At 33.2% G+C, this 17,389-nt stretch overlaps 2 protein-coding genes across 2 annotated transcripts; one reads left to right on the top strand and one right to left on the bottom strand.

Annotated features, from left to right (window-relative positions):
- Window positions 1-3,814: 3,814 nt before the first annotated feature.
- LOC148769114 (uncharacterized) lies at window positions 3,815-5,069 on the bottom strand (the record flags this gene model as incomplete). Its single annotated transcript, XM_088820238.1, has 1 exon — window positions 3,815-5,069. A coding segment is annotated over exon 1 (1,089 nt), but the record flags the coding sequence as incomplete, so codon positions are not given.
- An 11,560-nt stretch (window positions 5,070-16,629) lies between these two features.
- On the top strand, window positions 16,630-17,305 carry LOC105967908 (cysteine proteinase inhibitor B). Its single transcript, XM_012992499.2, has one exon. The coding sequence runs from the start codon at window positions 16,701-16,703 to the stop codon at window positions 17,118-17,120; it is 420 nt and encodes a 139-aa protein (XP_012847953.2). The 5' UTR covers window positions 16,630-16,700; the 3' UTR covers window positions 17,121-17,305.
- Window positions 17,306-17,389: the final 84 nt, after the last annotated feature.

The raw sequence follows: 17,389 nt of genomic DNA, 5'->3' as shown, positions 1-17,389 counted from the left end.
GAAATCAACAAATGTGCATAGATTATAGTAAAAAACATAGAAAATCACTAAAATATCATTGACATTAATTGTTTTACATCTAATTAATTAGGAGTGTTAAAGGGTAAAATTGAAAATTATGCAGTTAATGTTTCATTGACAATCTAAACTAACAAATAATTTGGAACAAAAAACTTTCTAAAAAGACGAATAATATGAGATAGAGGAAGTAATATAATTATCAAGCACCACCCTCAAATTATATATCTCATGGCAGATTGCACCATACATCTAATTTTCATGGGATGTTAACCAAAAAAAAAAAAGAAAAATGAATGTTAATTGAAGAAATTCACATGGAGATGGAAAACTCCATGGTTGCAGAAGGAAGAGAGAGGGAAAGTTTGTTAGAGAGAGAGAAGAGAAGAAAACTAATTTTTATTAAAAAATGAATTAATTACCAACGGTAACAAAGAGTTGGTATATATACAAGACTTTACACGTGTAGAATGTAAAAACGCTATTTGCTAAACTAATAATAAAAGTGCTAATATCATATAACACTTTTATCTGTGTTATAGTAAAATTAAGACTGCAAATATAAAATAATCCAACATCCCCCCCTCAAGATGGAACTGGAGAATAGATGTTCTTCAAGGCCATCTTGGACAATAGGTGAGAGAAAAGAGGAAACGACAGTGCTTTGGTAAAGATATCAGCAATTTGATCCCGACTAGGCACTGGCATAAGTCTGACAATACCACGAGTAACTTGTTTGCGGATAAAATGACAATCGATCTCAATGTGCTTTGTCCGTTCGTGAAAAGTTGGATTGGAGGCAATATGAACGGCAGCTAAATTGTCACAGAAGACCAAGTTAGAATCAACTGAAATTTGAAAATCCTGAAGAAGCTGATTTATCCAAACCAATTCACTTGACAAGGATGCTAAGGCTCGGTATTCAGATTCAGCAGAGGATCTGGATACTGTGGATTGTTTCTTGGCTTTCCAAGAAACCAGAGAATCACCCAAAAAAAACACAAAATCCTGAAGTAGACTTTCTGGTATCTGTACAGCTGCCCCAATCAGCATCAGAGAATGCTTTGACCTTGGTTGAAGGGTCAGAAGAATAGAAAAGTCCTTGTCCAGGAGCAGCTTTGAGGTATCTGAGCAAATGGTGAGCAGCCTGAAGATGAGTGGACCTTGGCTTAGACACAAACTGACTTAACTTGTGAGTGGCAAAGGCAATGTCTGGTCTGGTGATAGTTAAGTAGAGAAATTTTCCAATGAGTCTTCTATAAACTGTAGAATCTGGGAGAAGATCACCATCATCTTGATTAAGAGTTGCCTTAGGATCCATGGGAAGAAGCACTGGTTTAGAACCTAGAAAACCTGTCTCTTCAAGCAACTTTAGTGTGTATTGTCTTTGAGAAACAATAATACCAGACTTGTTTCTAGCAATTTCCAAGCCAAGAAAATATTTCATCTTACCAAGATCTTTAAGTTTAAAAACCAGATGCAGCTGAGCTTTAACAGACTCAATCTCAGCAGAATTAGGACCAGCAATTATCATATCATCAACATATAAAATAAGGGCTAAGAAAGAAGTACCTGACCCTCTAGTGAAGAGAGAATAATCAGATTGAGATTGAGTGAAACCAAGGGCAGTGATAGCATCTGTAAATTTTTGATTCCATTGTCTGGAAGCTTGCTTGAGGCCATACAAAGATTTTTGTAGCCTACACACTAGTTTAGTGCCAGAAGTGTGAGTAAGTTCTGAGACATAGCCTTGAGGCAGGTCCATATAAACCTCCTCCAGTAAATCTCCATTAAGAAAAGCATTGTTCACATCCAACTGATGGAGTTCCCACTGAAATTTTGCAGCTAAAGCTAAAAGAATCTTGACAGAAACAAGTTTAGCAACAGGGGAAAAGGTTTCAGTGTAATCAACCCCTTCTTGTTGGGTAAAACCCCTTGCTACTAGCCTAGCTTTATACCTATCAATGGTGCCATCTTGCTTTCTTTTCAACTTGTATACCCATTTACAGCTAATGGAATGCTTATCAGAGGGCAAAGAAACCACTTGCCAGGTATTATTTGCCTCAAGAGCCTGAAGCTCCTCAGACATAGCCTGAATCCAAGAAGGATTTTGAATGGCTTGCTTGTAGGAAGAAGGTTCTGTTTCAGCAGAAATATTTGCAGTATAGGCAAAGAAAGAATCAGAAAGACTGGAATAATCAAGCACATTAGAAATGGGGTGTTTGGAAGTAGAAGGAAGCTTGGAATTAATTTGAAAATCAGAAAGATAGGCAGGCAATTTTGTATGCCTGGAAGATTTCCTAACAAGAGGAGGAGAAGAACTAGGCACTGGAAGAGAAGAAGAGTCATTTGCTGGAGGGAATGATTCATAAGACATAGAAGTAGAAGATTGATCAAAAGAAGGCAACACAACATCACTGTGATCTAAATGAAACTGAGCTGAGGCAAAAGGAAAAATATTTTCATGAAAAATAACATCTCTGGAAATAAAAATTTCTTGAGACTGCACATCTAACAATTTATAACCTTTAATACCTGAGGGATAACCAAGAAAAACACAGAGCCTTGCTCTGGGATCAAACTTAGTCCTACCAGCAGCTAAAGTCCCTGCAACAGCTAAACAGCCAAACACCTTAAAAGCATCATAAGGCACCAAAGAATTTGGATATAATAGAGAAAAAGGAGTACAATTACTCAGATTCTGAGCTGGAGTTCTATTGATGAGAAAAACAGCAGTCAAAACACACTCAGACCAAAATTTAATGGGCACCTTAGACTGAAAAAACAAAGCTCTAGCAACATTTAAAATATGTTGGTGTTTCCTTTCAACCACTGAATTCTGTTGAGGTGTCTGAACACAAGAAAATTGGTGCATAACACCATGTTGAGCAAAAAAAGATTTAAAAGACAATTCATGAGCATTATCAGATCTAAAAACTTTAATAGTTTTGCCAAACTGAGTTTGGACCCAAGCAAAAAACTGAGGAATAATAGTAAGAACATCAGACTTGTTCCTCAACAAGTGAATCCAAGTGAACTTGGAAAAATCATCCACAATAGTCACAAAATATTTAAAACCATCATAAGAAGCAACTTTATAAGGACCCCATATATCACAGTGTATCAAATCAAAAGTAGCAACAGACTGAGAAGAACTTACAGGGAATGGCAATCTTTTAAACTTGGCCAAAGAACAAACAGGACAACATGAGGAACTTGATACAGATGGTAAAGAAATACAGTCTTTCAAAATAGAAAGTTTGGAAAATGGAAGATGACCAAGCCTATTATGCCAAGTTTGAGGAGAAACTGAGACTTTATTACAAGAAATTTGAGTGGAAGAACAAGAAGCAGACAAAACAGGCTCCAAGACATACAAGCCTTGTAATCTTTTACCCATACCAATCACTTGCATCAGCTTGTCCTGAATCACAAATGATTGAAATCCAAAGGTGACAAATTCATGAGGCTTAGACAAAAGAGCACTAACAGAAAGCAAATTGAATTGAAACTCAGGGACATAAAAAACATGATGCAAGAAAAGGGAAGGAGCTAGCTGAACATCACCTACAAAAGCCACATGCAAAGATGATTTATCCGGCAAAATGACCTTAGTATTATGAGCAGGAATAAGATTCATAAACAAAGCTCTATTATTGCATATGTGCTTAGAAGCACCTGAATCAACAACCCAATGAAAAGGCATAAGCATGGGATTCAAGAGAGCATTAGCATAAATTGTACCTGTGACACAGGAAATATGAGAATCATCCTGTGCTGGAACTGCAGAAGAAGATGGAACTAAACCAGACTGTTGAGCCATCTGTTGAGAGACATAGGCTAAAATCTGCTGACACTGAGCTGCTGTCATGGCAGAATTCTCCAAAGAGGATGATGCTTCAGCCTGAACATCAAGAGGAGAGTTAGAAGATGAAACTTGATTAATACCAAATCTACCTGAAGAAGCAGCCATCCTTGGCCTTGGCTTGAACCCAGAAGACTGATAGCCCGGTGGAAAACCATGAATCTTGTAGCACTTCTCCATTGTATGACCATACTTATTACAGTGAGTGCAAAAACCACGGGTATGCTTCTTGTCCCCAGCAGGGTAATACTGATTATTCTGAGAAACTGATGCAGAAGGTGCAGAAGGCCTGGAATTGTATGAAACCGGAGCACCTCTGACAGCAAAAGAGAGAGAACTACTCCCTTCAAAACTCTGCCCAACAGATCTTTGTCGCTCTTCTTGAGAAACTAATGCAAAGACTTTGTTAATGTGCGGTAGAGGATCCATAAGAAGTATCTGCCCGCGTGTCTGAGAGAACGACTCATTTAAGCCCATAAGAAACGCCATAACCTGCTCTTGATTATAGTAATTAACCAGCAACCCACAAGTACAATTTGGGCGAAAATTAACCAACTCATCCCAAATTGCCTTCAATTTCGTAAAATAAACATTGATAGAAAACTGCTCTTGCCGGAGATTAGCCAATTCACGGCGTAATTGAAAAATTCGGGGACCATTAGTTTGAGAAAATCGCACATTCAAATCAGTCCAAATTTCACGAGCAGTTTTAGAATACATCACACTTGCTTGGATATCTTTAGAAATGGCATTTAAAATCCAGGACATAACCATACCATTGTTGCGAACCCAGGCATGATGAAGGATCGGATCATCTTCAGGGGGTTCAACAATGGAACCATCCACAAAACCTAGCTTGTTCTTCACAGTAAGAGACAAGATCATCGCACGACTCCAGGAGGCAAAGTTATCTTCGGAGAGAGCTTGCGAGACAAGAACAAGACCGGGACCGTCAGAAGGATGCAAAAAATATGAACTCGAAACATCGTCGATTTGAGCGCGAGTTGTACGATTCGCCATCGGAACGAAATTGCGGAAAAATTAACAGAAATTGACGAACGAAATCGCACAGAATAGCGGAAGCGAAGAAGAAACGAAAAAATTCAAACTGATACCATGTTAATTGAAGAAATTCACATGGAGATGGAAAACTCCATGGTTGCAGAAGGAAGAGAGAGGGAAAGTTTGTTAGAGAGAGAGAAGAGAAGAAAACTAATTTTTATTAAAAAATGAATTAATTACCAACGGTAACAAAGAGTTGGTATATATACAAGACTTTACACGTGTAGAATGTAAAAACGCTATTTGCTAAACTAATAATAAAAGTGCTAATATCATATAACACTTTTATCTGTGTTATAGTAAAATTAAGACTGCAAATATAAAATAATCCAACAATGAATCACCATATCTTAACTTTTTAAGTGATTTTTATTCTTGAAGGTCTTTTTTATTTCTTATTTTGTACTTTTAAATTATTATTTTGCTTGTAAACTAGATAAAGAAATTCCAAAAATTAACTTATGATTTTAATTTGTTAGTTTAGTTAAACTTGAAATTATATGTAAAATACATAATATATTTTTCCTTTTAATTTAAAAGATAATAAATTAAGCCCATTAAAAAAAGTTATTATGTAGTTATATTATGTGTAATTTATGAATATTTCACATGATACTGATATAGAGTGGACTTTGCTATGAGATACATCATTTTAGGATGGACTTTGCCAACTTTAGATTATAAGGTGCAAAGCTCCGATTAATGTTTTATTCTAGGGTGGAAAATGCAATTCACCCAGAACAGAGGCTGGAAAATGCAATTCACCTAGTACGAATTTTCAAGGTATAGTTGAAACAGCCGTCTCGATTTGCTTAACATTTTATTTCCTTAACTCATGTCAGGCGGCCGTCTGGACTTGTAGTTCATTCTTCGGGACAGATGTCCTAAGCTACTACTTGGGCTTTTGCTTGATTTCTTCATTCTCACTCGTTTTCACTCCGTATTTGGCCATTTTGACCTTCAACCGTCCAATTACTCAAGTTCTCACCTAAAATAAATAAACCAAGTCTTTTACACACCAAATAAATATAATCTTACAAAAAAACTTCATAAAAGAAGATAATAAAGTGTAAAATATACACTCAAGAATTATGCATAAGCAAAATGTATATACTACATATATATTCTTCAGGCTTTTATCACAAAAACAAAAAAATAAAAAAGAAGAAAAATTCTCTCCAAGTGTACATTGTTTCTTAATTCGTTTAAAATATTGTATATGATATATGGGCTTTAGATATAATATCTCAAACATTACAATAATAGGGAAAGTGTCAATTTTTTTTTTTCTCATTAAACAAAAGTTGTACTCTTTGAATAGTTCTAATAACACACTTCATTTATCTTAGATTCCCACGATTACCAACCTATCTTCTTAAACACAAAATCGTTCAAGTATGACTGCTCCGACCTATGTGCATTTGCTAAAGTTGTCTTCTAAGGTCTAAGATATGGTTTATCTTAGTCAACTATAATATTTTTCTGTCGAATAATAAATCAACTACCCAACATCGTAGTCGATTCACAGTCAACTACTCTATAATTTTGCAAAATACATAAAAATTAGTTATCACTAATTATTTCTTAAAGTTTGACCTATCTCACTTAAATTTCAAAACGTTGGTTTTCACTAATTTTCCAATGTATAATAAAATCAAAATATTTCTAGTTGTTTAATGGAAAAAATAATTTAAAAAAATCTTCACCATTTGTCTCAATAGATATTATGATTTCCTTATTTATATAGATGTATAAAAATGACCTTCAAAACAATAAAAAATAAAAGGGAAGTATCACCCCATAATACAATGATTATGTTTATATTATTATATATCGGAAAATTCAGCCCATGCCCTTAAAATATAATATAGATATATCTCGAACAACGAAATATAATTGAAACTGGTGATGATTCAATCAGTACTAGTGGCTCACTACACTACAAAAGCCTGAAAACAAACTGTATGATATTATTACTATTATCCACTGAATTACAAAAACGCGGCACCCCGTAGCTGCTACCACTGCCACCATTCGTGTCTAACCCATTTCCCCAAAAATTGAAATACCCACCGCACGCTCACACCATCTTCGACGGTAGCTATATCGCCATTTTTTTTATCTAATTTATGTGTTTTTAGCATTTCACCCGAAGTTCATATATCACCATTACACCTAAACTTATGGAGATTTGGTTTTAATCTTCCACCGTGGTCAACCTCCATATCGCCATATATTCAAATCCTATTTTTCCACCAGCTTCTTTTGTGAAGGAACCGGTCCACCATTTTCCTATTTTTTTTCCACCAAATCGTATTTTTCCTACCAAATATAGAGGTGAAAATAGGATTTGTGTAATTAACACCATTTTATTAAGTAGCATATAAAATGACGATTTTAACCAATTGCACATGATTACCAACTTATTAACATATTTATCGTAAATATATTGTTGTTAATTACTAAATTAGGTTTTAAAATATAAATACATTTCTTATTATTAATAAAAACATTGATTCTAATAATATAAATATGCTTATTTTTAATTAATTTGTATATTTTTTTGGTATCAATATTGATTAGTTTATTTCTTTACTTAACTATTTCGCTAATTGCTATTAATAAATTATAATAAGCAACAATGGAATGATTAATGAAACACACTTTAATTGATGAAATATAGGTCGAGACATTGAAATTGAAAACATAATTTTTAAAATTGATAACATAATTAAATTATATAGTTAAAAAAATTTATCACTTAACATTGGATCTATAATTAATATTTATGAAATAAAATATTATAAAATTACGATTAACATTAGATTTATAGTTTTGGGACATATATGGTGAAATGTCATTGGAGACCAAACCAAATTCCATTTCCTATAAGTAGTGAATTGGTGAAATATTATTATTTTAATATTTGGTCTATTTTTTTGTGAAACCCATTGGATAAAAAAGAATACCATTTTTCCACAAAAAATGATGAAGGGTAAAATAGTGTGCTATCAGTGAGAGATGAACCCATTTTTTTACCACAAAAAATGGGATTTAGTGAAAAAATGGTAAAACCGATTGGAGATACTCTCACAGTCACAACCAAACCGTAGGGGGCAACTCCGGTCCATAAATCCACCAAGAGTTTATATACAAAAAGTTGATGGTGTGAGGAGAAAACAACGTAATTGGAAGAACAAAGAAGCAATTTTGAACCCATGTCGAGGGGTGTAAATGAGTCAAGCCAGGTCATGACGATAAGCCGGCTCCGACAAAATTTGAAGCTCAAGCTTAGGTTTTCGAGCTCGAGTTTCTGATGATGTTGAATTCGAATCTATCCTTAGTAGTTCAAAAGTTCACAATCCAGCTTGTGAACTTTTATTTTTTTAATATAAATGTAACTGAAATATAAAATTTAATAATGGATTTCAATTTATGTAGCACGGAAATTTTAACTTCTTAACGCATTCACGTTTTGGATACTCGAGGACACCTGCCGAACATCTTATGGACCATTTTGTATTTTTTTTAAAAATTAGAAACATGTTTCAATAGCAACTTTTCAAATATTTATGCTGATTTCCTAATGTTTACATGATTTAAGGATTAATTGTCAATTCATAGTTGATATTAAAGTTTATTTTGAATACATTTGCAAAAAATATATAAAAAGACTTTATATATAAATAATAACTTATATATGTTTATATAGCATATTTATAGATATACCCTCATATTTTTAATATTTACGCGATTTCCCCAAGCTCTCGTACCCTCATGTTTTCGATTTGTCGTTTCCCCGTATCCCACTATTATCGTTTTAGTGTCCGTGCTACATAGATCTATAACACTTTTTATTATCTTATAAATAATTTTAGATAAAATATAATATTAATATTGTGTAAATATTAAAATAATAATGAATAAAAAATAAATAAATAAAAAATGAGTTGATATAGACATGTCCGAACTCAAGTTCGAGTTCGAGTTCATACAATGAAAGCTCGATGAGAACGAGCTTGAGTTCTACTTCATAAAATGGAAGCTAAAGCTCGTCAAATTTAACCCGCGCTCAAAAAATCTGGCGAGATCGACTCATTTACGCCCCTGCACCTGTCCACACACAATTTCACCAAATCCCAAATATCAGCAGTCAAAATTAAGAAATTCACCAATCGAATTGAAGTGTATATGATGAGAGGATTATTATGTCGTTGCCTAACTCTTGCTACAAAAGACGAAATCCCTAGCCCCCAGCGTCGTTGCCTAACTCTGAAATGATGGATGGGGGGTTATAACAATTTGGTGTTTTATCCCTAATACACAAAGAAGTTAGTTTCACTAACCACGTTGTACTAAATAAAAATCTTCATTTTTCTCTTTTTACTATTAAAGTCTTCAATTATCCTCCTAGATTTCACGTTATACCAATTATACCATTTTCTTAGTTTTTTTAAGACAATGCAAGTCTTCTTCTTTCATTATTTCACAAACTTATTTCTTTTCAATTTTATAATAAAAAAATATTCTAGTACCTGCAATTTGTACCATTTTTAGTTTTTTTTTTTAAAGTTTGCTTGTATTTGTTTGATATTTACTTATATTGAACTCTCTAATTATAATTTTCATCTAAATGATATTTATTCTTAACATAAATAAAATATAAAGCATCATGAGAATTTTTACAATGATTTTTACCATTTAAATTTAATTATACATCTTAATTTGTTTTTAGTGTTATAAATTATTCTTGGCGCATTATTTTGATTAATTAAATTAAAATCTGATAATAAAATATTATTTTGTTTTTAGAGCTAAAAATAATAATAAAACATTTAACGAATTATATTATAAAAAGAGAAAAATATAATTTTATATAAGATCGAATAAAAATAAAAAGACATCAAAATAAAAAAAAATTATATCATTATGTAAAATAATGGAAGTTGAAGAGAATTATTATTGAACATGATGGTGCGGATTTAGCTTAAAGAATGGTATAATTGAGGTGATGTGATAAATGTCGTTCGAGCTTTAATAATACCGTTACGTAAACGTGATTTTGATCATTTTTAATTCCAAATTTTGCAAAACCTGAAAAATAGAATTTGTAGTATTCTGAGTTAGTTTTCTTAATCCAACTTGAATCACCAAAATTTGATGTCGGACGAGAAAATTATACATGAATCAATGGATACTGCCCACAACTTTGATGTATTGAGGTATCTAAAATTCAAAATGTGACTCATTCATGCATAATTTTGTCACACGACATCCAATATAGAGGATTTAAGTTGGATTAGAAAGCTAACCCAAATGACTACAATTTTCGTGTTTCGAATTTTGCCAAAATCAAAATATAAATATGTCAAAATCAGGTTCGAAATAAAAAACGACTTTACTAAAATTGAAACGATATTTAACATTTCAGATAATTGAGGGAGGTAAGTGAAGATTTTAATAGCACAACTAAAGTAAGTGAAGGTTTTCCTTTACCCAGAGAAATTAGCTGGAAGCCCTAAAAAGTAAAATGCCTTTTGGGGTCTGAATATTGATATTTGCAGTTCATACCCCAAGAAACATTATCTCTCTAAAAAAAATTCAAATATTTTTTCTCTCTCTAAAAAAAATTCAAAACATTCGAATTGAAGCAATATCAAGCCAAATTCATCGAAATTTTGAGGTAGTTTCAACTCCTAAACGTGTTAATTGATTGGGTAGGAAAATTCGGTTGTAATTGCATGTTAAACAGCCCTAAAAATTGAATTATAGGGCTGTTTTATTTCAAATAGCGCTCGGTACGCCCAAACCAGGCATTCACCAGCCTTTTCGACGCCCGATTTGGGCGTGCAAAAGGCTTGTGAACGCCTGGTTTGGGCGTTCTGTTAGGCTATGAGCGTCCGGTTTGAGCGCTCTGTTAGAAAAAAAATATAGGTATGAACTGCAAATAGCAATTTTCAATCTCCAAAAAGTAAGTCCCCCCTAAAAAATATTCTCTAAAGCTATAAGGATAGATGGCTTTTGCTTAGAAGTTTTTGTGCGCTTTCTCGCTCTGAATCTGACGCTAGGTCCGGAGTCTCTCTAACGAATTGGTTAGGAAAACTTACAGTAAAGGCGGCGCGAAGATTTACACAATTTAGTTATATTAACTAGTATTTCTCCCTGTGCTATGCACGGGGTGATATTCCAAAAGTAAAAAACAATAATAATTATTAAACGCGTGACACTAAAAATGATAATATTTAAAGAAAATATTAAGTGAAAAGTCATCTATAACTTGAAGAGGAAAACAATGTTACAAAAACTAATTTTTTTTGTTAAGAAACAGAAAAAAACAATTAAAAAAAGTGTGCTATAGAAAATGAGAAAAAAGTTAATAGTGGAAGAGAATAAAAAGAAGGAAAAAAAAAAAAAGAAAAAGAAAAAAAATGAAGAAGAAACAAAAATAAATTGTTTTAGATTGAAAAACTGTTTTTAGGGTTTTGCATCAAAACATTTCAAAAGATAAGCACCAACTTAGTTGTATTAATAAGTAAAATTAGAAAATAGATGCATTCCACAACACATCAATTTGCACAAACATCTTAGAAAACTTATTTACAAAGCTTGATTATATCAACGAGCAAAAGTTTAGAAGAAAAAAAACATGTTTTTCATGTGATTACACTAAGAAGCTAGACATCATTGAAAGCTTAATTGAATAACTTAGTTACACAGTTAAGATAAGCTGAAGAAAAAAACTTAAATCTCTAGGCGTATATCACCACCAACATTACCATCACCACGACCATCACCAAACAATTCTTCATATTTTTCCGTTTGTGGTTTTCATAATTATTAGGTGATCACGGAGATAAATGATTGTAACCAAAATCATATTTGTGTGCGTGTGTTGTTGTGTATGTATGTATGTAGGTAGGGGTGTGAACGAGCCCAGTTCGACTCTTTCGGCAGGCTGGAGCCTATACTGCACGGACACTTCTAGAAGGTGAAGAGTCCCCGTATCCGATACTTGGACACTCGGACACACCTGGACACTTCTCGGACACCCGTGTCGGGCCGTGTCGTAATTTCGCTAAAAGTATAGGACACCCGTATCGGGCAGTGTCCATAATTTTAAAAAAGTTGGGACACTTCTCTTACGTTTTAAGAGAGGGCCCTAATAAAAAAAAAGGCGCATTTTTTTCTCTGTACTACACATTTCCTCTGTTTTCTTTTTGAGTCTACCCAAAACTCCAAAAATCTAGCATGCGACGGCGACCAATAACACGAGCAACAAGAGCGAGCGGTTCTTTTATGCGATGACCACTTATACATATTTTTTATAATTTATAAATGTACTCCTATATTTTTTATATTTACACGTATCCCCCGCGTGTCCGTGTCCTAGTTTTTTGGAAATGCCATATCACCGTGTCCGTATCCGTGTATCGCCGTGTCCACGTATCCGTGTCCGTGCAGCATCGGCTGGAGCTCGAGCTCGAACTCATCGAGTTCCTTCTTTTTTTGGCTCGAGCGAGCCTAAACTCATTTTGTTTTTCTGTTTTTTTTAATATAATTTTTAAGAATTATTTTATTATTATTAAAATTATTTAAAAAATTACAAATAAACAATAAATTGTAATTATATATATTTTTTAATATTAATATTTTATTTTTATTTAGATAATATTTTATATTATTATACATTATTTAGATAAAAAAAACAATATATAAAAAAAAAAAATAAATAAGACTCGCGAGCCGGCTCATGAGTTCACGAACAATTACAAACTGGCTCCAGCTCGGCTCGTTTGAGAGCTCGAGCTTGCGAGTTCGAGCTCGAAAAAATCGAGGCCGAGTTTGTGCTTTTTTCGAGTCGACTTATCGAGCTCACGAGTCGGCTCGACTCGTTTACCACCCTATATGTAGATGTGTGAATTATGTATGTGTGTGGTTGCATGGCAAAGATTCGATGATGGCAGCGACAGAGAGCGGAGTTGGAGCATATTTGATAGAATATAGCAGAGTTGGATAAAAATTGACGAAGAACATTTAAGATAGACGCGAAGAAGATGGTGTGACGAACAGAGGACTATAAATTACAAAAATCGATTGTTTCAATTTAAAAGAGTATTAATGTCCACGGACATTTAGCAAATTACTTAATACTTAGCCCCATTCTAAAATGTGTTGATGTTTTCAAATGCGAATAGTGAATGAGAGGGCTTGAATAACTTTCCTTAAAATATTGGGTTATTTGAGATAGCCCCTCACTAATTTATATAATGTGGAATAACTTCAAACATTTTTAATTTTTTGAGTAAAATCCATTAATTCTAAGTTTCATTTGATATAAATCTAAATAATTAGTTTATACATTTTCACCTTTTCAAACTTTAATTAGGGTTTGTTTATCTTAATTATTCTATTTGATCATTATTATTGTTATTTATTTATTTAAAATATAATAAAAATATTTGGTGGCCTGGGCGGCTGGAGCCCCGGTTAGCTGACTCAGCATTAGTTAACACCAATTAGTTGATATTAATTTTTTTTTCTTTTATTTAATTTCTTTTTCCCGACGGCGGGTCATCGGAGCTCTAGTTAGCTGACTCAGCATTAGTTAACTTTAATTATTTGACATTCATTTTTTTTCTTTTATCTTTTATCTTTTTTTTTTTTTTTTTTTTTCCCGACGGCGTGTCGTCGTAGCTCTGATTAGCCGACTCAACAATTAACTTCAACATTAGTTAACATTCGACATTCCATTTTTTTTCCTTTTAATTTGTTTTCGGTGGTGGGTCGTCGAAGCTCCGGTTAGCCGACACAACGTCAGTTAAACATTAGTTGACATCTTTTTTTTTTCAGCAGCTGTTCATCGGAGGTCTGGTTAGCTGACTCAACATTAGTTGACGTATAATATTTTTTTTCTTTCATCGTTATGTTTTGTTTTTCGGCGGCGGGCCGTTGGAACTTTGATTAGTTGACTTACATTAGCAGATTACGTATTAGATGTCTTCAACATTAGCTTATGTTCAACTTTTTTTTCCAGCAACGGGACGCTACTCTGATTAGCTGACTATGCATTAGTTCACTCTGCATTAGCTAACATTTGAACATTTTTTATTTTTTTTTCCTTTTAACTCTTTTTTTCGGCGGTGGGTATTTAGGGCTCTGATTAGCTGACTAAGAATTAGCTTGCACCCGAAAGTTTTAATGTTAATATTTAAGTTAACTATGTTGAATGAGCTAATTAATCAGAGATCTGACGACCCGTCGTCGAGAAAAAAAACCAAGAAAAAAGAAGATATCTACCAATGTTAAAGTTAACAAATGGTTAGTTGGCTAATCATAGCTCGGACGACCCACCACTGGAAAAAAATTAAAAGAAAAAAAATAGATTGTTTAAAGTTTACCAATGAGAAGTTAACTAATGTTGAGTCAGCTAACTGGAGCTCCAACGACATACAACCCGAAAATAAATCTGACCGGGTCGGTCAGATTGGACCGGTCAGACCGGACGTGACCAAGTCCGACAGGTCTGATGGGCGGGTGGGATGAAATGGGATGGGGGTGTGTTAGACTTATCTCAAATAGCAATATGTAGGGCCATTTTGGGAATTACTCTCTCCTTTCCTAATTAATTGACGTTTAAAGATTTCTCACACAAATTAAGAAATTCATTAATTAGCTTTTAATTTGATAGTGAAGTCTAAGATTGCCCTTTTCTCTATTGAATAATTTTTCATTAATTTATTAAACAATTTTAATGTAAAGAATTGGAGCAACTAATAACAAGAGCAAGAATGGAAAGAAAAAAAGCCCGCATGGGTATAGTTCAACTGGTTCCGGAAATGGTAAGTTGGTGCAAGGTCCTAGGATCGAATCCTGGCAGCCGCAGTGTAGAAATTTCAAGGCCAAGGGATGGGGGCCCTATGGGCGAGGGATTTTCGCCTTTTAGTGCAAGAATGGAAAGAAAAAAAAAATTTGCTTTGGAATTGAAGCCTTTTGGTGCAAGAATGGAAAGAAAAAAAAATATTTTGCTTTGGAATTGAAAACATCAAATAAAAGGGGAAAATATTATTGGCTAAAACGAGAAGGAAAGGATAACGAGGACGGCGCGGTAGAGAATTTCGCGCAGGCTGAAACGTTAATCGACTATGTTTATGTGCATAGTCGATTAAGCTAATCGACTATGATCTGGTAGTCGATTAAGGTTGATCGACTCCAATTTTTTTTATTTTTTTTAGATTTTTTGTTTATTGATTCCAATTGTATAAATCATGTATAATGTTTGTATATTTTTTGTTTTTGTAATATATAGTTGATTTTGCATTTTTTCGCAGTTGTGATTTGTTATTTTTAGTAACAGTTTCTTAATCGATTGTGCTTCACATCATAGTCGATTAATATGCTTCATTGACTCCGATTTTTTTTTTTTTGTAATTTTTGTTTATTGATTCCAATTGTATAAATCAATTATAATGTTTGTATATTATTTGTTTTTGTAAAATATATTTGAGTTTGCATTTTTGTAGTTGTGATTTATTATTTTTTTAGTAATCAGTTCATTAATCGACTATAGTTCATCATAGTCGATTTAGCATGCTTCATAGTCAATTAATATAACTGATAGACAAAAAAAGTTAAAAACCAAAAAAAAAAAATTAAAAGAAAATTAAAAAAAAATAATAATAATATAATAATAATAATAAATAAAAAATAAAAAGAAAGAAAGAAAGAAAGAAAGAAAGAAAGAAAAAGAAAGAAAGCACGGCTGATTGGGTATGGAGATAGTGTGTAAGATGGAGGGACATAAATGGAAAAATGTGTGGTTGAAATTATGAGCGAGTTTTTCTCAAATGGTGCTAAATAATTTGGACCTTTCTCTATTAAAAGAAACTAGCATTTTTTTCCCGTGCGATGCACGGGATATTATTTAAATAGTGAAAAAAAAAGTTATCAAATTTAATACATAATAAGAAAATATAGTACACTAATATAGTAAAATTTAATAATGTAGTATTATTCATATTTTATATAACATTAGTTTTTTTTTTAAATCTTACGTATTAAGATTTATAATCCAAATAAATAGACTAAGATTTAACAAATCGAATTTCTAGCTTTATCTATTCAGATTGGAGATATATTGATGAAAAATAGGAGATTAATAATTGTTGAAAACTATAGTTAAAAAGTTAGTAGAGAAAAAATATAAAAAATAAATAATTACATAAATATCAATAACGTAGGATTATTCACGTGTTAGTTTTAATTCTGATAATTATTAAAAATTATAGTTAGAAATTAGTGGAGAAAAATGATAAAAATAAATAATTACAGAAAAACCATTAGGTTTTTTAGGGTTGCCCATAGTTTTTTTCTTTTATATATAAGATATTGAGAAGGTTATATGAAAGAGCCCCTAATTTGAAATAAAAATTAAAATTTAGATTTGTGGATCTATGTAAAATTCATCCAAAAACATTTATCTCGAAAAGCGAAATAAAATAGAAACCGAGATGAATTGATAATGATCCCAATCACTAGAGTACAAAAGCCTGAAACAGGCAGTATGATATTATCCTCTCCCCCACTGAATTACAAAAACGCGGCACACCGTAGCTGTTGCCACCGCCCCCATACGTGTCTTCTAAATATTGAAATCCGCCTCTATATAACACCACCCCTTTTCCATCCTATTCCATATCATTCATTCACTCACTCACTCACAAATACACACACTAAATATTTTAATTAATTAATAATAATGGCAAAACACATCGCAGCAGTATTGATCCTCCTCCCTTTGTTGTTAATGGCAGTATTCACCACCCAGCCCGCCGCCGCCGCCATCGGAGGAAAAGTGGGCGGCCGGACGGAGGTGAAGAACGTGAAAGCCAACAAGGACGTACAGGATCTGGGGAGATACTGCGTCCAAGAGTACAACCGTCAGCTTCAGCGGAAATCCAACGGCACCGCCGCCACCAAGCTTCTTGTGTTCTCCCAGGTTGTGGCGGCGGAGACCCAGGTGGTTTCAGGGATTAAATACTATCTCAAGATCTCCGCCGCCACTCGCGGTGGCGGACCGGCCAAGAATTTTGAAGCGGTTATAGTAGTGAAGCCGTGGATACACTCCAAGGAGTTGGTCAATTTCGCACCTTCCACACCACCCAGAGATACAAAGTAGATTAATTCATATCCAAATTTTGTCTCGTCTTTCACTCTTTTATCAAATTTTGACCTTCTAATTTTTCTTTTTCTTTTTCTTTATTTTTCCTTTTATGAGACTGTGACGTAAGCGTATGTACTACTAAGTACTAATAATGGGATTATGTTGCCCTGAGATATAATAATTATTGTCCTGGCCTCAAATTCATCTACGAGACTCATTATAGTTCATATATATATATATATATATATATATATATATATATATATATATATATATATATATAT

This window comes from Erythranthe guttata, chromosome 7, assembly GCF_056151865.1.
Source record: "Erythranthe guttata isolate IM_541 chromosome 7, IM_541, whole genome shotgun sequence".
Lineage (NCBI taxonomy): Eukaryota > Viridiplantae > Streptophyta > Magnoliopsida > Lamiales > Phrymaceae > Erythranthe > Erythranthe guttata.
This window is presented reverse-complemented; position numbering and strand designations above follow the sequence as displayed.

Excerpts from the sequence above, each read along its gene's own strand:
- LOC105967908 (XM_012992499.2), top strand. The coding sequence starts at position 16,701 with ATGGCAAAACACATCGCAGCAGTATTGATCCTCCTCCCTTTGTTGTTA.